At 52.6% G+C, this 19813-nt stretch overlaps 1 protein-coding gene across 1 annotated transcript; it reads left to right on the forward strand.

Annotated features, from left to right (window-relative positions):
- Positions 1–8871: 8871 nt before the first annotated feature.
- On the forward strand, positions 8872–16761 carry Tamalin (trafficking regulator and scaffold protein tamalin). Its single transcript, XM_038343186.2, is given in 9 exon segments — positions 8872–9022; positions 9025–9167; positions 11015–11058; positions 12911–12965; positions 13069–13171; positions 14500–14593; positions 14696–14762; positions 14934–15000; positions 15542–16761. Coding segments are annotated over 9 exon segments (1173 nt in total). The 5' UTR covers positions 8872–8928; the 3' UTR covers positions 16048–16761.
- Positions 16762–19813: the final 3052 nt, after the last annotated feature.

A 19813-nucleotide genomic window follows, 5' to 3' on the forward strand; every position in this document is an offset into this window, starting at 1 on the left:
TAGACACTTTACCTCTTCAGTATGCAAATGTAAATATGTTGTAATATAGGAAATTTTTGTTTTAATATAAAAACGAGCCTGTCCAGTTTCTGCTGTACATTATTAAAGTTTTATTCACAGAGCTGCTGTGGTGCTGTCTGCCTTCCATATGTAATGACTTCCCAGGGCTTGGCCAGGGTGGGGATGGTGGGGCCCGTGTGTCTTCTGGAACTTGCCGTGTGACCGTCCAAAGCAGCCGGAGGTAGCAGAGACTGCATTGTGCTGTGTTTTTAGCATTTTGATCTGTTTACCAAAAAAGACATTGGTCCTAATTGATGACGGACCACTGAGTCCAAGGCAGATAAAGAGCTTCCCCAGTGTTACTTCCACTTGCCAAAGCATGGCTGATACTCATCACTCTAGTTGGTGCTTGAACCTGGGAAAGTGGAGCCTAAAAATGAAGCCAACTAAAGTCTCAGGCAATAGTCAGCTTTACTCAGAGCATCAGACAGTTTATACTCCGAGGGCAAAGTTCCCACGAGCTTACACTGTGCACAACCACAGGGACACGCCGCGTGTGGCAATAGCCAGTCCTGATGAAAAATCTGAACTGAGATCACCTGGAAGGGGCACATAAACACATTCCAAGAACAAGTCCGAGTTTTTGAAGAAACAGGTCACAAGACTCTTGTTTTCTTTGAGTGTTCTCACAAGCGCTCAGTTCTCACACGACTCCATTCTTGGACCTTGTTCCAGCAGGCTGGGTGTAAATGTTCCAAAATAACGAGCTAGGTGCAGTCTCAGGCTCAGATGGGGTCCCTAGGATTCCTTCCGCCAGGCACCCAGTTCTGCTGCAGTGTCGCCAGAGATGACTGAAGCTTCATGTTCTAACACCCGGTGCCACAACTTCTGTCTGTAGACTCCGCTGCGTACTAGAAAGGACAAGCGGCCCCTGGGTGTCTTCTGCAGGTTTCCAGTGCTCTCGTTCTCTCTTCTAAGCAAAGGCCCATAAGAGACGTTTGAAGGTGGTTGTCATATTGTTCAGTTAACATTAGCAAAGGTCTATTGAAAACTTACTGTGAGCAGGGAAAGGACTCAATTGGTAAAAGCATTTGCATGGTAAGGTGGGAGACTGGGACAGGAGAATCGTCCTCTAACCCACCTCCATGCCGTGGCATGTGCGTGCACAGCGCCCTGCCCCAACACACACAGCACGACTGTCAGAATGGTAACGCCTGTGACGCTGTGCACATCGAGTTATCTGAAGAGTGAGTCACTTGGTATTTTGTTCCACAGCCATTTTTGACCCCTGGATTTGTGTTTGGATTTTTATGGTCTTGGGAATATGCTTGCTAAACACAAAGCAAAATTGGGAGTAATTACGGTGCCAGCCACTGCCGAGGGGAACATAAACAGGATGTGACAAGAGTGAGTGGCAGGTTTTGGGTGAAGCCAGTCATGGTAGGACTAGGGTTCCGCAGAAAACAAGCACTGCGAAAACAGAGTTTTTAGAGGGGTGCGTGAGAGACAGACAGGTTTTAAGGCACTTAGTTGTGAGGGGAGGCAAATCAAAAATTTGAAAAATGGCCAACAGGCCGGGGCCCCGCAGGGAGAGTTGGTCCGACAGTCTTGAATCTGCAGGCAGAGTTCTTCCTTGGACGCCTCAGTGCAAGGCTCTCAACTGTAGAAAACCCATCCACATCCATAGACATGCTGTTGTTTGGATAAATGTCCCCTAAAGGTTTATATCAAAAGCATGCTCTCCAGTCCCAGTGCCACTGGGATGTGGGGGACTCTACGCCCTTGGGAATATGCCCTTGTATTAGTCACGTTCTCTCGGTTACAAAGTTCCAACAGAAGCAACTTTAAGGAAAGGCTGTCTGGGCACTGTTTGAGAGCATGGTCTGCCTGACTGCAGACGGCAGGAACTTGAAGATGCAGCTGGTCACGGTGCCTACCCAGGGGCCACAGCGGCTCATTTGAGAGACAAAGATGGGGGGTGGTGGACTCTGGAGGTTTCAGGGACAGATGAGCTTTTAGCTATTTCCTGAGTATCCTTAGGATTTAAAATATAGGCAAGACACAAAAACGTGTAAGCCAGGCCCCTGTCTTCAAGGTCACATTTGTACAAATATAAGGCAGATTAGGGCAAGTCCAATTACAGAGCAATACTGGGCATCCCAGAACCACAGGTGAGGAGTCTGGGGAAAGGAGGACAGGACTCTCCAGGGCCTTCCTTGCTGGAGGGACAGATGGCTACTGGGGGAGGCAAGACCATGGTAAGAACAGACTGGACGCTGAAGAACACAGGAAAGAGGAGGTTGGGGTAAAAGGGACATCTATTTTGAAATAGTCACTGGCCTGCTGACTGAGCGGGGGAGGGGCTCCAGTCAAAGATGTTACCATTCAAGATCCACGCTGCAAAAGACAAGGTAATTGGGGGGGAATGGGTGGTGACCAAAATATATGCATGTATGAAATTGTCAAAGCATAAAAAGTTAAAAACCGAGCAGAAATACTACTGTGTCTAGATAGTATAATTCTAGCACTGAGGCAATTTTAAGGCTAGCCTGAGCTACATAACACCTGTCTCTAAATCAAGGGGGCCCTGAAGTGTGAAGAACTGAAGGTATTCGGCCTTCAGTCCCAGCTCTTGAGAGGCAGAGGCAAAGGTGGCCAGGCTGGGCTACATAGTGAGTCCGAGCCAGCCAGGGATACAGTGAGACTCTTGCTCACATGATCTGAGCCTGATCCCCGAAACCCACGTAATGGGAGAGAACCAGCGTCCGTAGGGTGTCCTCTGACCTCCACACCCACACAGATATACAATAAATACACGGCTGGAGACATGGAGTGGTTGTTGCTCTTGGAAAGAACAGGGGAGTCATCGTCAGTGCCCACATGGCAGCTGACGGCTGTCACTCCCATTCTAGGAGACTCCAGCAGCCTCTCCTGACCTCTGTGGGCAACAGGCATGCACTTGCATACATGTAGGCAAAACACTCGTTTTATAAAATAAAGATGAATCGTGACAACAACACGAATCCAAACATGATCATTGTGGCCACATCAAGGCAGCCAGGAATATAAGAAGGTGGTTGCCGGAAGCTGTTACTGTGTTGAGAAGGGGCAGGCGGCAGAAGTGGCAATGCTCTTACCTCTGCTGAGACAAACTCCCTCTGTGCTAATCAGTAAATTTCCCTCTTGTGTTGGTCTCCAAGTTTTTAAATTGATTTATTTTTATTTTATGTGCATATTTGTCTGTGTGAGGGTGTCAGATCTTGGAGTTATAGACAGTTGTGAACTGCCATGTGGGTGCTGGGATTTGAACCCGGGTCCTCTGGAAACGCAATCAGTGCCCTTAACTGCTGAACCATCTCTCCAGCCCCCAAACGTCTCCTATTAGCTAGCATGCCTACTGTATCATAAGTTAAAGCCTACTGGAGCTGGTGGTGCTTAGCTATCATTCACACTGATTCTCAACGATGTATAAAACTGGTATGTGGTGATGCGTACGTCTCAGCAGAGAGGCAGAAGAGAAGTTCACGGTTATCCTTGGCTGTATACTGATTTCAAGGTCCTGTGATGAAGACCCTTCTTAAAATCAAAATCACCAAAACAAAATCAGAACCTTACTTCCCACTCTTCATGTAGGGATGATGCCATTGAAGGGGATCTTAATTTGTTCCTGCTGAGAATCCGTCTGGACCGGATAGGGCACGCCTTTAATCTCAGCATTTTTTTTTTTGAGGCAGAGACAGGCAGATCTCTGAGTTCAAGGCCAGCCTGGTTTACAGAGTGAGTTTCGGGTGAGCCAGGGCTATGTTGTATGATGTTTTACTCTTTTGGTTTTTTTTTTTTTTTTGAGGGTCTCACCACCCAGCTCCCAAATACATCACATACAGAGGCTTACATGAATGCCTGGCCTTAGCTTGTTTCTTTCTTTCTTTCTTTCTTTCTTTCTTTCTTTCTTTTTTTTTTTTTTTTTTTTTTTTTTTTTTTTTTTTTGAGACAGGGTTTCCCTGTAGTTTCTAGAGCCTGTCCTGGATCTAGCTCTTGTAGACCAGGCTGGCCTCAAACTCAAGAGATCTGCCTGCCTCTGCCTCCCAAGTGTTGGGATTAAAGGTGTGCGCCACCACTGCCCGGCCTTAGCTTGTTTCTTGCCAGCTTTTCTTAAATTATCCTGACTACCCTTTGCCTCTGGGCTCTTATCTTTCTTAATTCTATATATATTTTTTTACTTCTTTCTCTGCGGCTTGCTGCGTGACTGACCCCTGATGTCCTCCTCTCCTTGTTCTCTTGCTCCTTGGTTCTCCTTCTATTTATCCTCTCTGCCTGCCAGCCCTGCCTATCCTTGCTCCTACCTTGCTATTGGGCATTCAGCTCTTTATTGGGACCAATAGGTGTTTTATACAGGCAAAGAATCACAGTTCCACAGTTAATCAAATGCTATACTGCATTTCAAGCAACACGCTTGAAAATAATATTTCCCAACAGGGCTACATTGCGAGACACTGGGAGGCATTTTCTCTTTTGAGTCTCCCTCCTTTCAGATAACTCCAGCCTGTGTCAAACTGACACAAAACCAGCCAGCACCAGTCCCATGTCAGAACAGAGCCCAGCTGACTGAACCACCTTCTAAAGACTCTCCCATCACTCCGAGGGCTGAGCCTGTGGGACACCAGCATGCAAACACAGCCGAGGTTGTGAGCAAGCACAGGAGTTGTGTGGCCCTGCTTGCTGTAGGGAAAGTCTGTACTGACTTTTGGAGGAACCTGCAGTGGTGGTGGTGGGGAGGACACGACAGGACTGGGAGGAGAGACAGAGCCAGTGGGCAGGAGACACATGGTTTGTGATCAGACACAAACCACTGCAGAAAGGAGAAATTGACTTCTGTCTGGAGTCAATGGCAGAGCCTTGGTCTAAAGGTCTAGCATGTGTTTTGGGTGTTGGGAGTCTGATGCACAGCGCTGTCCCAGATAGGAAGCCAGGGATTATGCTACGGAACAGGTGTGCGTTTGCCAACAGAGAAGAGCTCTGTGGAGTCCGGGCCCGAAGAGCTGTCACTCTCTGCCTTTCCCACGAGTGCCTGTGCTGAAGGGAAGGTAAGATAATATATACTCCACATCTTAGGAGTAAGACGTTGCTGCCCTGAGGAGAACCAGACTGAGTGTCCCTTCTGTGGCTCCAGCCTGGCCGATCAAGGCCCCATGGCCTCTGGATGCGACTAGACCATGAGACACCCATATTCAACGCAAACTGTCCTGTCTGGCTCCTACCTGAAGACCTCCTCGGAGTCTCGTCTCGTCACCGAGCTGTATTGGATCAGGCCTGCTACTAGAACCCTCCCCTAGCCGGGCTCCCCGCACCAACATCAACACCAGCCCATGAACATTGTTAGGCAATAGAAGTCATTAAGAAAACAAGCATTCCCTGCCCACCCAGCTGCCCACCGGCTGTTCTACACCTCCTGCAAGCAGTGATGTCATACAAAACTCTCATTCCTGGTGGACCAGAGAGCCAGCTGAGCCCCAGGCCCTGCCCATGCTGCCACCCACCCCCACCCTACCCCCAGGGCAGAAGCAGAGGCATGCGTCCGCAGAGCTGTTCATTTTCTTGCAGTTCTGGGTCCTGAAGTAACTGCTTCACTAAGACTCTAGGAAGGCCTGAACTTCCACACTGTAGTGTTCCAGCTTCTTGAGGGCACCCCAGAGTTTAAGCAAGTTGTGAGGTCATGGAAGTCACTTCTCCCATTTCCTCACAGGGGATTGTGGATTGTTGGGAGACTTGGCAAAGGGTTGTCCTAAGGAAGTGAGAAGGGGCTTTATTCATTCGACATTCCCTACTAATCCACACAGTTCCAGGTCCCTTCTTAGACTGACCCCCATCTCAACCAGGGCAGCTGAAGCCAAGAACTGGGAAACCCGAACTCCCTGGGAACAGGACACCTGCCTCTGCATTAGCTGCAGACAGAGTATAGATTTCTCAGGAGCAGATCCACAGGGGACTTGCTGGGAGGCATGGGAGGTGGGGGGGGTTGGGCAAGGGACATCTGGAGTGCAGAGGCCTGCTGATGGCTGCAGCAGACTGGAGGACGAGAACAGATCTAGACAAGGGGCGTGGCTTATGAAGGAAGATTGGGGAGAGCAGAAGGCTGGGGTCTGGAGCTGTGCTGTGAAGGGAGGTTACTGTTTCCAGAAAACCCAGCAACTGCCTCCAGTCCCCAGTGCAGTTCCCCTGCATCACCTCCTGTAAACACCTGCATCTTGCGTCACCCTCTAGGTACAGTTCACCCGCCCTGTACCCGTACGCGAGCCGGGCAAGGGCCTGGAGATTGAAAGAACACACAAGAGACCTGGGTCATTCGAAAGGAGATCAGCCGAATGCCATTTATTCAAACTTAGGGAAAACCTTAAATACCTAGCTGCTGTACAACAGAATACCCCCCAGGCAGGTGGGAAATTACCATGCCCAAGGTGGAGTCAACAATGCCCTATAGCTAATCACCAGACAGGGCAGAGGGAGCACAGGAACAAACAGGAAATGCTGGCTGGCCAGAGACTGTCCTCAAAATGAACCCCGGGAACAGGGGTAGATCCATGGACCCTACAACCTCCCTCCTTATAAGTCCCTCACTGTGAAGCGCAGATCCTCCTGACAGGGACAAAGGCTGTGTGTCCAGATGAGGCAGGCAAGAGTCTGGAGATTTTCCACCACAAAGCTCATGACCAGCAGAGGGCATCACCATCCCACAGGGAGGCACCCAGGACTATCCTTCCCCTGCTGGAGAAACCAAGGAGATAGCAGAGAAGCAAGGCTCTCCCCCAGCTGTCTGGAGTCCTGGCTTCTCAAGCCCATCCTCTCTTAGGCTGCTGTTACAGGTAGGAGGGCTTGAACCACACTCATCTTTTCCAGAACGTGAGGCCCCCTTCCAGCTCTGAAATCCTAGGATTTGAGGAAACCATGCCAGGGACTTATAGAAATTGCCTTTTCTGGGTTCACACCGGCTCTGGGTTTTCTAGCACCTTCCTTCTCAGATGAGAACTTCAGTTCCCTGTGCTGGCTTCTCCCTGGAGGTCAGAGGCTGCCGGCCTTGCACGAACTGGGACTATGGGGAAGACTATCTGCTCTCAGTCAGCAGGAAGGAGGTCTGTGTCTAAGGCTGTTAGACACAGATTCGTTAGGTAATCCTCTGGAGTAGAAGAGGTTGTGCAGGGTCCTCTTGGGGAGGGGCCTTTCGTGGGTAAGCACTGGAATGAATATGAAAGAAACTCTTGGACCGTCTGTCTTTGTAATTCCCCTCCCCCTCCCCCCGCTACAGATGTCGTCTGTCAGGAGCAGACAACAGACGGTCCAGGGGTCCATCTGTGTTAATGTTCTCAATAGAGTCCCACCGACACTCCCTTGGCCCCTCGACTGATTTCCACTTGGTGATTAAAGGAAGGAGAAACACTAAGGTAGCTAGACCTCAGTTCTAAGCCACCCCTACTCCCAACCCCACAAGCATCCTGTCATATGGACTTGTGCAATTTCTGAGTGTGGAGGAACACCCCTTCTACCTCCCTCTTGTATGGTGTCCTTGTATGGGGCGCAGGGGTCTGGGGGTGGGCAAACACAGGGAAGTAGCCAGACTGCTGTACTGAAACAGGTAGAAGAAAGCCTTCCCGGCCTCTGAGATATGGCCTTCTGGGCCTTTGCTCCTCCTGCCCTGGCCATGGTATGTGGTATATGTCTTACATAGTGCATGCACAGTATGCTGTCCCCTGCCGGACCAAGCGCCTGTTTATACCAGGGTCCAGCCAGTTCCTGGTACAAAGCAGGGCCCACTGAAATCAGAGGAGGTAGGCTGGAGGCCCTAGATCCAGGTGGCCTTGTTCGGGTCCTCAGCTTTGCCTCAGTGATCCTCCTTCTCCCCGCAAGGTGCTTTCTGCCTGGATGTTTTCTTCTCTGTCAGAGGGTAACAGTGGTACCTACTTCATAAGGTTGAAGCGCACATGTAGGGCTCATCTCAGAATGTGGAACCGGCGCTCTCTGTGGTGGCCTAGACACTGACCACTTTCCTCTCTCACTTCTTATTGGGAGTTACACAGACATGGGCTGGGTCATCAGCTTCTCCTGCACTCTGGCAGCCATGGTAACAAAGAGCATGAGGAATGGTGTCTAAGACAAGATTAGAGAATGGCTCAGCACCCGCCATGCCCCAGCTCTGAGCACCTACTTTCTGAGGAAAGGGAGCCTGAACGGGGAGGAGGGCTCTGAATTAAATCCACCTGCAGGTTTCCGTTGTCTCCCTTTCTCCCGGCTTTGGCTGGGAAAGGAAGGATGCAGGTAGAAGGTGAAACCCTCATCCCCTCACTCCCACTGCGAGGGGCTTCTGTGGTCAGTTCATAGATGTCTCCCCGTCCTTCTTCAGAAACCATAACCCTCCCCCTGCATGTCCCACCTCCAGGCTTCCCCACCGAGTCTGACGCCCCCACCCTCACCCTCCTTTCCCGGATCTCAAACTTCCTCTCAGCTTTTTTACCACTTCTTACTGTGTCCGCATCTCCACGAACCACTAACGCCATCTTTCATTCCCAAACTTCAAATCTCACTCCAACAAGCATTCACAGACTACTTCCAGTAGCACTGGAACCCCTGTTCGGCCCAGATGTCCTGGGTGCCGTGGGTGATTAGGCCTACCCCCACTGAGTACCCAAGTTCCCCAGAGTTTCCTGAGCCCGGCGGTCCAAGGCGCGCTGAGGGCGGGGCTCGCCATAGCGGGTCCCCCACCTCCGGGGCGGTGCCTGCGTGTCGGGGGCGAGGCCATTGGAGGCCGCTCCCCACGCCTCTCGGGAATCTATAAAGCAAAGGCTACACGGGGCCCCGGTCGGCTGGACTCCCCCAGCCATCGCCAACAACCGAGAGCAGAGTGAGCGCAGCCTCTAAGGGGCGCCAGGCGCCGGAGCCATGACCCTCCGCCGACTCAGGAAGCTGCAGCAGAAGGAGGAGGCGGCGGCCGCGCCGGACCCCGCTGGTCCGGCTCCCGACTCGGAAGCAGCTCCGACCCGCTTCGGGCCCCCCAACCGCCCGCCGCTCCGCCTGGAGCCCCGGGGGACGAGCTGTACGCTGCGCTGGAGGACTACCATCCTGCGGAGACTGTACCGGCGCGCTCGCAGTGTCCGGGGGGTACACTGCCCCGCCGAACGGTGCGTTCCTAAGGCTACCCGCCCCCAGACTCAGTACCGCGTGTCAGCGCCAGGGCCACCCGCCTCGCTCGGCCCTGTCCTCAAAAGGCGCCCACTCCCGGCTCGGAAGGCTGTGGTCCCCGCCACCACGACGCCCCCAGTTGTTTGGCTCTCCACTCCACTCCCCACGCGCGAAACGCCCCATCTCCTCTCCACTCTCCTGCTTTGACTCTTCCCCAGCACCCCCTTTCTCCGCCTGGCCTCCATCTGGCTTTCTGCCGCCTCCCGCTCAGCCTGTCGGTGTCTAGAAGTCTAGAAACTCTCAGGACCCCACTCCCCGAGCACCTCCTGAAGTTGGAGCAAGAAGGGTAGGGAAAGAACCCCGCCACTTGCTTCAGACAAGTTGAGGGTCCTGGAGCCTCGGGCGGGAGAGAAACTAATGGCTCCTTAGAAGTAGTGCTGCAAATTCCCGAGAACACCCCCTCCGCTAGGACGCCGGGCTTCCCGGGCTCAGGGCCTCACGCTTTGTCCCGCATCTAAGATGCGGGTTGTGAGAGCACCGCCCTCCTGACTTCAGCCAGGACCGGACGCGGTGGGAGAGGTCACAGGGCAGGAAGGATGCGGGCCGCACCCGCTCGCTCTCTGCGTCCCCCCCCCACCCCCCCTCCGTTAGTGAGACTGTTCCTCTGGCCTGGGAAGACCTGAGTGTTGAGACCACAGACCTAGGTTAGGGAGAAGGGATGGGTGTGGGTGGCCTTTCCACGCGGCCCCCTCCTTCTGTCTGGTCCCTGGCTCCCCTCTTCACACAATGAACAGCTTGTTGAGAATTTGCATTTTATGAAAATCTGGTTGAAAGACAAAGGGGTCTCTCTGTACTACCCAGTCCTTCCTCCTTGGCCTATTTGGGTACTGTCCCCACCCTGAGGCTAATCTTTGGTTCTGAAAGAGGGTCCCCTTCTCCTCCTAGCTTTGGGGGCAGCTTGGGGGTTAGGGAGTGTTACCTAGAGCACAGTCCAGGAAGGCCTCAAGCTGTTTTGGCACTTTGGGGAAGGGCTGATCCTGGATGGGACTTCCTCCATCCTCTAAGAACTAACATCTTAGGAGGGACAGAGTCTGTTTTAGGCTCTCTGGGGCCCTGAAGAGTTAGGGGGATCTTCTCCAAAAAAGAAACCCCCGTTTCTCAACTATAGTGTGAGACAGGTTTGACTCGGATTTTTTTTTTTAGTTATATACTTTGTTAAAAAAAATGCACGGCAATATCAAGAGACTCAGGTCTATCGCATCCACAGCCGGCCCCCCAGGCAACCTGTTCTCAGGAGCTTTGGCACCTCTACCACCTTCAGGCTGGCATTGCCAACCTCCTGTCCGAGCTCCTGACTCTGCTTTCCCAGACTACTGTCTGTCTGAATCATTAAATGGACAATCCCAGCTGGCTGGCACCCTGGAGTTAGTTAGGACCTTAAGTCCTGTGGCTTCTTACCCTTCTTTCTCTGCAACTAGGGGAAAGCTCCTGCCTCAGCTTTTGGGGCCTGGAAGGCCTGGCCCATCAGACATGATCCCAGCAGTGAAGATCATTATAAAGTCACAATCTTCCCCAAGCTGGTTAGCCGAAGATAAGAGGTCACCCATCTAGAACCCAGGACAGTTGTGTCCCGGAGGTCCCCGGATTGGTGTGAACTCCGGGAGGGGGAATAGTAGCCGCAATTGGCAGATAGTTACACCAGCACCAAAGCAGAGGACGAGTTGGGAGGGAGGATATGGCAACGGAAGTGGGGTGCTAAACCTCAGAACTGGGGCTTCTCCGCACCTGCCCGAGGGTAGCCCCACTTCTCATTGTCTTTCCTGGCCATTTTCCTACCAGGGTTCAGGATTCCGGTTGGAAGAATTTCAGCCAGAGCCCTGAACAGCAGCGGTGAGTCACCCCCACCCAAAACCCCTGCTGTGGTCCAGAAAAGTGAGGTGTTGGGGGAGGGGGAGCACCACACAGCCTCTCAACCCACTCCCCCTGGAAGGCATCTCCATTCTTGAGCATGACTTCCCTCCTGGGATTGAGGGGCAGGTGGGGGTGTGGGTTGTATGAAGGGGTGGCAGAATAAGGGGGGCACTTTTGAGTCATTAGGTGCTCCTTAACCACCCCCAATCTCTGTCAGTTGCCTCTTCCTGGATTAGTGAGAGGTGGCTGCTAGGAAGTAGGAGGACACAGTGGGAGTATCCTAACTTGTCCTCTGTGGCTTCCCTAAGCCCCACCCAGCCCACCACAGTGGACCCCAGACACTATATGACCAGATGTTTGAGTCTGACACCCCAAACCTTTAGTCTTGTGTGGGTCCCATCCCGTGGTCTCATCCCATGGCTGCACTTGGATTTGAGATGTGGACAGGGCTAGGTGCTTACCCTAGGACCCGAAGCTTAGGTTCCCTTTTGCCCTTGTCTCATGCCTGATTTGGACCTGGCTTCCCTTAAAATGGGCCAGCAAACTGTGGCCTACTGGACAAACTTATTTTAATTTTTTTGGTTTTATTTTTTTTCTTGTTTTTTTTTTTTTTTTTGTTTGTGGTTTTTTTTTTTTTCTTTTTGTATTTTGAGGACAGGGTCTTTCTACAGACCCCTGGCTGTAGACCAGGATGACTTTGAACTCACAGAGATCCTCCTGCCTCCACCTCCCCTGTGCTTAAAGGTGTGCGCCACCATGGCCAGCATATTTTAATATTTTAAAGGGTTGTAAAACAAACCCTTATGACAGAAGCCATCTGGCCACAAACCTAAACTATTTACCACCTGACTCTTTGCAGTAAAGTTCACAGACTCTTCCAGGAACTCGGAAAGCACTGGACAGACACAGGGCTTCCAGGCTCCCTGCTCCTGCCCCAGAAAACTCAGGGCTAAAAGCTCCTTTCGAAGAAGGGGGAGTGAGCTGCATTGGGTGGCAGGGGGTGTGACTCAGGCTAGGAGCTGGAGGCCGGCTCTCTAGAGCCTTTCTGAGGCTGCCAGACTTAAAGGGGCCTTTAGAATCCACTTTATTCTGCCTCTGGCTGGCGGGAAGGAAGGGGAGGGGGTGGGCAGAGGAAACCCTGGACTCCCCCAGCAGGCTAGAATCTGGAGTGGTTCCAGGACCATTGTGTCCAGCAGGCAGCCTTCAGTTCGGGAAGGGGTGGCCCCAGGCTCCCCTCCCCCAGCCTTCACATCTGGTGGGCTGGCCACACCACAGCTGGGAGGAGCGGCTGTGGTCTGCGCCCAGCCTCGTGACTGGCCCCCGGGGGGGTGGGGCTGTCTTCTCCCCAAAGCAGCTGAGCTAGGATGCTCTAGCCCTGGGGCCAAATTGGGGGCCTCAGTTACTGAGTTGAGTCTGTGGCTGGGATGCTGCTAGGCACCACCTTTCTCAGGGACAGCCTTTCCTGATGCCTCCCTCCTCCCCCTGTAGATGGCTGATTTAATTCTGTGCAGCTCCCTAAGGCCAATTTCAGTTGGGTTTGGGAGGGGCATTCCAAAATCCGTAAAGAATGAGCTGTCACTGGAGACTCTGGGTCCTCCTGGAATGTTCTAGATCAGACTTCATCCTTGAGAGCTAAGCTGTGGGGCTGCCACACTCTTGTTTTTGTTATTATATTTTGAGACAGAGCCTCACTATGTAGCTCAGACTCAAATAGAACATCCTCCTGCCTCAGTATCTCAAGTGCCAGGATTACAGATTTGGGTCACTATAACCAGCTAGCTCTTCCATACTTTCCTGGGTTCTCGTAATCGTTACCCTGTATCTTCTGCAGGAAGGTGCTGACTTTGGAGAAAACAGACAACCAGACCTTTGGCTTCGAGATCCAGGTGGGAAAAACTGGGCATAGAGGAGTGAGGGGTCAGGAGGCCAGTCTGAAGGCTGGGCAGATCTGTTTGCCTCTGTTCTGAGTGTCCTGTTGCTTGTTCACAGACTTACGGCCTTCACCACCGAGAGGAACAGCGCGTAGAGATGGTGACCTTCGTCTGCCGAGTTCACGAGTCCAGCCCTGCCCAGCTGGCTGGGCTCACACCAGGTAGACCTTGAGCCCAGAACACAGGGCTCTGGGATAGTGGAGAATTTTACTCCTAAGAAGAGGCATTAATGTTTTTTTCTCCTTCATCCTCCAACTTGGAGAAGGCCAGAAAAGAACAGAATCTGGTTTCAGACACACTGGCTTTTTAGTGTGGGACCCTGTGTAGTTCTTTTTTTTTTTTTTTAAATATTTATTTATTTATTATGTATACAATATTCTGTCTGTGTGTATGTGGGCAGGCCAGAAGAGGGCACCAGACCCCATTACAGATGGTTGTGAGCCACCATGTGGTTGCTGGGAATTGAACTCAGGACCTTTGGAAGAGGAGACAATGCTCTTAACCTCTGAGCCATCTCTCCAGCCCCCCTGTGTAGTTCTTGAGTCGTGAGACGGTTCCCTGAGCCCAGAGCAGAGCCCAGGGAAAAGATGGTACTCCTGCACAGCTGTTCTGCTTCCTGGCAGCTGTGCGGTCCAGCTGGGCAGAGTCTGGTAGAGGAACGATCTACCAGGTCTTTCAAAATGGTCCATGAGACCACTCTTCCCTACTCCAGCTGCGCCCAGTGTCTTTGGCCCCTTACCTTCTCTCCCACATACAGCAAACACTTTGCTAGGTAGTTCCTGGTTGTCCTTGCTGTAGTCTCACAGCCAGGATCCATATTGGTTTTTACAGATAGCAAACAAGCACTTAAAGTCTCCAGCAAGCCCTGCTTAGGGTCAGGGCCTAACCTCCAAAAGCTGAAGCTTCGCATGCCTGGAGCCATTGCAAGCTCCCAATTGGGCACTAATCCCATGCCTTCCCTATACTGAAGGAGTCTAAGACAGGTCTGGGATAAACAGACGTAGCTAACTCCAGAAGGAGCATGGGAACCTGGGAGTGCTCCTTTTGGGAGAGAGGGCTTCCTGGGGGTGTGTCTCACAACTTAGCTCTTCTCAGATCCCCAGCACTGAGCCTAGGTTTCTCTCTCCAGCAATCTGGTGGTCTCTGTGCAGGGAGAAATGCCTATGGTTTTGTATACTTTTGTTGTATTTTGAGACAGGGTTTCTCTGTGTAGCTCTGGCTGTCCTGGAACTTACTCTGTATACCAGGCTGGCCTTGAACTCACAGAGATCTGTCTGCTCCTGTCTTCTGGGTGCTGGGATTAAAGGTGTGCACCACCACCACCCAGCCAGGTTCTGTGTATTTTAATTGGGGTAAAAGAGATGCCCAGATCCCCCCACTATGTGGAAGGGAATTCAGGGATAGTTCTCCAGGTTACCATTCTGCCCTTCCTGGCTAAAATCCTTCCTTCATGCCCTGGGGAACGGGTGCTGACTTCTCTTCCTGGCAGGGGACACCATTGCCAGTGTCAACGGCCTCAATGTGGAAGGCATCCGGCACCGGGAGATTGTTGATATCATCAAGGCATCTGGCAACATTCTCAGGTATTCATGTCTAGGTGCAGTGCCTAAGGGCTCCTGAGCGCAGCCTTGTGGTGGCCCCTCCGCCTTCAGGCTCGCTCAGCCTTTGTCCCCTCAATCCCTCAGACTGGAAACTCTGTATGGGACATCCATTCGGAAGGCAGAACTGGAGGCGCGCCTGCAGTACCTTAAGGTGAGGACCAAACCAGGCCAGGTTCTACCCTACTTTTCCCATGTTCTGGCCTTCAGACCCACTGTGAAGGACTCCATTTTTCTCAGCCTCCCTCAGCCCTGGGACTTCTGTGTGTCCCCATATCCTGCTGGTGTCTGCTAGTCCTGACAGTTGGCTGCATGTGTCTTACAGCAAACCCTGTATGAGAAGTGGGGAGAATACAGATCACTAATGGTTCAGGAGCAGCGGCTAGTGCATGGTGAGTATGTGGGACATCTTGACAGATGTCCCCATCGGTGTCCCCCTCTTAGAACTAGCAGGCTGCTGGCTCACAGTGCAGAGGCAGAGGTACTGTTTCGGACACAGCATCGCCCTAAACTGATACACCCCGTTTTGTTCTCCCTGTTGCGCTCTGGGCGTTAGGGTTGAACACCGAGAGAGAGTTGCGATTTGATTTATTTTTAAAAAGAAAACAATTTCTCTTAATCCCAGCACCCGGGAGGCAGAGACGGGGGGGGGGGTGATTTTTGAGAGTTTGAGGCCAGCCTGGTCCCAGGACTGCCAGGGCTATGTGGAGAGACTGTCTCCAACAAAGAAGTCTGCGTGTGTCATTCCTTTCTGTGGCCTCCCTTTCTGTCCCAGAGTGGCACTCTTGAGTTCATTAACTCCAGCTTTAGAACCAGAAGGCTGAGGCTCAAGGAAGGCCAACAGGAAAGAACTGGATATCCTGCCCGTGCCCTCTGACCCTTAGCCTAGGGTACTCAGGATTCAGGAAGCTCCCTGGTCTTATGTCGCCACAGGCCTGGTGGTGAAGGACCCAAGCATCTATGACACACTGGAGTCCGTGCGCTCCTGCCTCTACGGTGCCGGCCTGCTCCCAGGCTCGCTGCCCTTTGGGCCTCTGCTCGCTGCGCCTGGGGGTCCCCGTGGGGGCGCGCGGCGGGCCAAGGGGGACACCGACGACGCCGTATACCACACGTGCTTCTTCGGCGGCGCCGAACCGCAGGCGCTGCCACCCCCGCCGCCCCCCACGCGCACGCCAGGCCCAGGCTCCACCGAGGCCCCGGCGTCCGTGTTGTGTCCCGCTCCCCGCGCCACGCTCAGCCGCAGCGCCAGTGTGCGGTGCGCGGGCCCGGGCGGGGGTGGCGGCGGGGGCGCGCCAGGCGCGCTCTGGACTGAGGCCCGCGAGCAGGCCCTGTGCGGCGCCGGCCTACGCAAGACCAAGTACCGCAGCTTCCGCCGGCGGCTGCTCAAGTTCATCCCCGGACTCAACCGCTCCCTGGAGGAGGAGGAGAGCCAGCTGTAGGGGCGCGGGTGGGCAGGCGGGAGGTATTTATTTATTTATTCATTGTAACAGCCAGTGCAAAAAGCAGGAGCAGTAGTGCCGGTCCAAGGACCTCAAGAGCCCAAAGCTGCGGGAGAGGGTCCTTGCTAGCTCTGGCAGGTCTGGTCTGTTCACCGCTTGTCTCTGCTGAGGAAAAAGGGAGCCTGGTTGCTTTCTTTCCTCCCCTACATCACCACAGGATCTCTGCAGGGGGCGAATAGACACTGGGAGTTGGGAGAGGTCTGAGGGACCAAAGAGGGCTGTGCAGCCTACAGTTTGGGTCAGTTGTGCCTTGTGGGGGGCCTGTCCCAAAAGCCCTCTCCTCAGCTTTACTTCTCCTCAGTTCTTCTCCTTGGGGAGAGGAGATCCATGATGGATCATTCCCCACCCTGTACACAGAGAGAGAGAGAGACAGACACACACACACACACACACACACACACACACATCCAAGGGGACAAGGTGCTGGGTCTCTCTCTTGAGTCTTGACCCCTAAGGGCTTAACCCCTCTTCAGGGGCCTGTACTAAGTGGGTCGTGCCAGGCAGGGGTCCTGGGTTCTGTGCTCCTTGGGGAACAGGAAAGAGTATATTCAGGTGGGGTGGGGCAGTCTGGACTGTACTCACCGTTTTTTGTTGTTTTTTTGCATATGTTACTTCTAAACCACAAACTGTATAAAATTGATGGCATTTTGCGTCTGTGTCAGCGTGGTAACTGCCTGTGGGGGAGGACTGTGCTCAGGCAAGCTCTGACTCCACCAATGCAGCCCCCTCCAAACACACACAGGCTGCGTTTTACATCTTTCTTTTAGCCTGAAGCCAAGGAAATTGTCTAGAGGATTTTAATGAACATGTACTGGCCTGAATTGAGCCCCCACCCCACCCCTCACAACCCGAGCCTTCTGTTGGCGACCATTTTTGAAGCTTTCATCCCCAGATCCTCACAACAGACATAGGGGTCTCTTGTCTAAAGTCCCTTACTGTCCCTGTGGGAAAGCCTGGCTCACTGGGGGGAGCACCTGAGGTTCACAGACAGCCACTGTCTACCCACCCTGTGACAGGTTCAGTCCCCTGTCCCCAGTCGGCCCATTCCTGTGAGCCCTGAGCGTCTTATTTCTGGGCCTCTTACTGCTCTGGATGCTGGCTACAGACCTTCCTGGTCTCTGCATTTGATAATCCACAAGTGTCTCCTACCTCTCTAAGGCCTGCCCATCAGTCAGATGTGGCCACGCCCTCTGTGACGTCACCACGTGGCACTGTCTTTACTTTGTGGGTTTAGCATTCGGCCTGCCCTCCCCACTCACATGGTCGCTTGCTTCTGGCAACAGAGCCCAGGGACTTTCTTCTTTATGCGCTTCCTGCCCAATCCTAGTACACAAGATCCTCAATACCGTGTGTTCCAGGTTAGCCCCAGAATGTCGCCACGTGCCTTGAAACAACCCACTGAGTGACAGACTTGGAAGTCACACGGCAAGCTAGCAGCAGAGTAGGGCCTGGCACCTAAGACCCCTACTCCATGTCAGTGGCCAGCATTCAGTTGTAGCTTTGAGAGACACGCCCTTCCCTGGGCGCACCCCACTCCACAAAAGGCGTTTCCCTTCCGTGTGTGGACATCATTTCTGCCCCCATTCTTAGGGTTACCCTTCACACACAGCAGTCAGGTGACCCTTCCAAAAGCAAGCCTAGAGATGGCACCTGAGCACTTGGGAGGTGGAGGCAGAAGGAGCAAAGATGCCAAGTCTAGCTTCAGACAGCAAGTTAGGCCAGCCTGGGTTACATGAGTAGCCCTCATTTCAAAACGGAAGAAATGCCCAAGCAGACAAAAGCACATGTTGTATATATGAACCTGATGACCTGTGTTTGATGCTCAGAACCACGAAGAAAGAACCAGCTCCTAAAAGTTATTCTGTGGTACCGTGTGGCTACTGTAGCACATGTACAACTATTCCGAACACAAATCTCTCTCACACACACACACTAAAATACACACATTTAATTTTAAAAAGTTTGTTTTGAAACTTCTGGAACAAGGTCTTTTTATGTAACCCTGGCTGTCCTGGAACTTGCTATGTAGACCAGCATCATTCATAGTGATCCTCCTGCCTCTGCCATGAGTGCTGAGATTATAGGCATGTGCCACCACGCTTGACACATAGATTGTTTTTTCTTTTTTGGCGGGGGCAGGTTTTGAGACAGGGTTTCTCTGTAGCTTTGGAACCTGTCCTGGAACTTGCTCTGCAAACCAGGCTGGCCTTGAACTCAGAGATCCACTCGCCTCTGCCTCCCAAGTGCTGGGAATAAAGGCAGGCACCACTGCCTGGGAAACCTTTCTTTTTCTTTTTTCTTTTATTTAATCAAATCTCAACTCTCTGTCTGCTTGAAACCTATCATGGCTTCCCCTGGGAGAAAGATAATCAAGTTAGAACTTTTACCATGGCCTGCCCATCACCTTGCTCTAAGCAGTCCCTCAACCCCTGGAAGCCTTGTGTAGGACACAAACCCATCCACACTTTATTGGGATGGTTTTCATTAGACCTTACGGAATCTTCTCTTTGCCTCTCTATGCAACCTCAGATTCTTTCTCCTTTCATGTCACTGGTATTCAGACCAAACTATCTGCTCCTATCCCCAACTATGCCAGCCTGTCTCTGGCTTCTACCTATGCTGTTCCTCTGTCTATAGTTTTTCTGGATTGATTCCTTGTCCTGAGGTTTCAACTTAACAACACCCCCTCAAAGATTTTTCTGGGTCCCCTGGCATCAATCTCTGTCCCCATTATTCTTTATCTAAGTCATTTCTTTTCTTTATGGTATTTTCTTCAGCTTGGTAGTCACGCTGACTTCTTGTATTGATATTCCTGTGTCTGTCTTGCCCTTGTTGGGGCAGGGTACAAAGCCTTATTTAAAGTTGTACCTCAGGGTTGGGGTGTGGCTCAGTGCCAGGGACTTCACGTGTGAGGTCCTGGGTTCAGTCCCCATCGTGGCAGTAAATAATAAAGATGAAAACCAACTTGTGAGTCAGTTATTAAAGCTGCCCCCAAGGGCCTCATCCAAGGCCCACCCACCGCAAGTGCTCCATAAAAGCTCAAGAGGGTCACGTGCCTTCTGGGACCACAGCTGGGTAAAGGGAAACTCTGCCTCTCCACCTGTCAGCCCCAGGGGTGGGGAGAGACGTCCCCTCCTCTGCCTCACCTGCAGCTGGCATCTATGGGCTCCTCTAACAATGTCCCTTTGGGGGTGGGCGGTGGCTGCCATGGTGGCACCTGCACCTTGACATTGTGGTTTTCCTGGTTTGGGAAAGGAGAACGTTTGATGAGGAAAACAGCTTTTCCACCCTCTTGTGTTTGAGCAGCTGCTCTGCTTTGACGTTGAGCATCCCTAGCTCTTGGGTCTAGAGGGGGAGCCCTCTCACCTTTATCCCCAGAGCCCATGACTTCCAGGAGGCCAGCTGCCTGGCACAGGTCAGCCCTTGCTGGGCTTACGGGTCTTCCTGGGTCTTCCTGGCTTCCTCCTCCCAACCCCACTCTCACCAGCCTGTCCTCACCTCCCAGCCATGCAGCTGGTCTCAGAGTGATGCCAGTGGCCCTTGCCCAGGCTGAAAGGGCTCCTACTCAGCTGGTTTTTCACACCCAGGAGAGGGGGAGAGTGGTCCAGGGTGGGGCCAGATCCCACCTCTCAGCTGATGGATGACGGCACCAGCCTCCTGCCGTGTAGGTGGGTGACAGGGAGTGACTAATGTATGAGCTGTGTTG

This window comes from Arvicola amphibius, chromosome 9 (assembly GCF_903992535.2).
Source record: "Arvicola amphibius chromosome 9, mArvAmp1.2, whole genome shotgun sequence".
In the NCBI taxonomy this organism is placed as follows: domain Eukaryota; kingdom Metazoa; phylum Chordata; class Mammalia; order Rodentia; family Cricetidae; genus Arvicola; species Arvicola amphibius.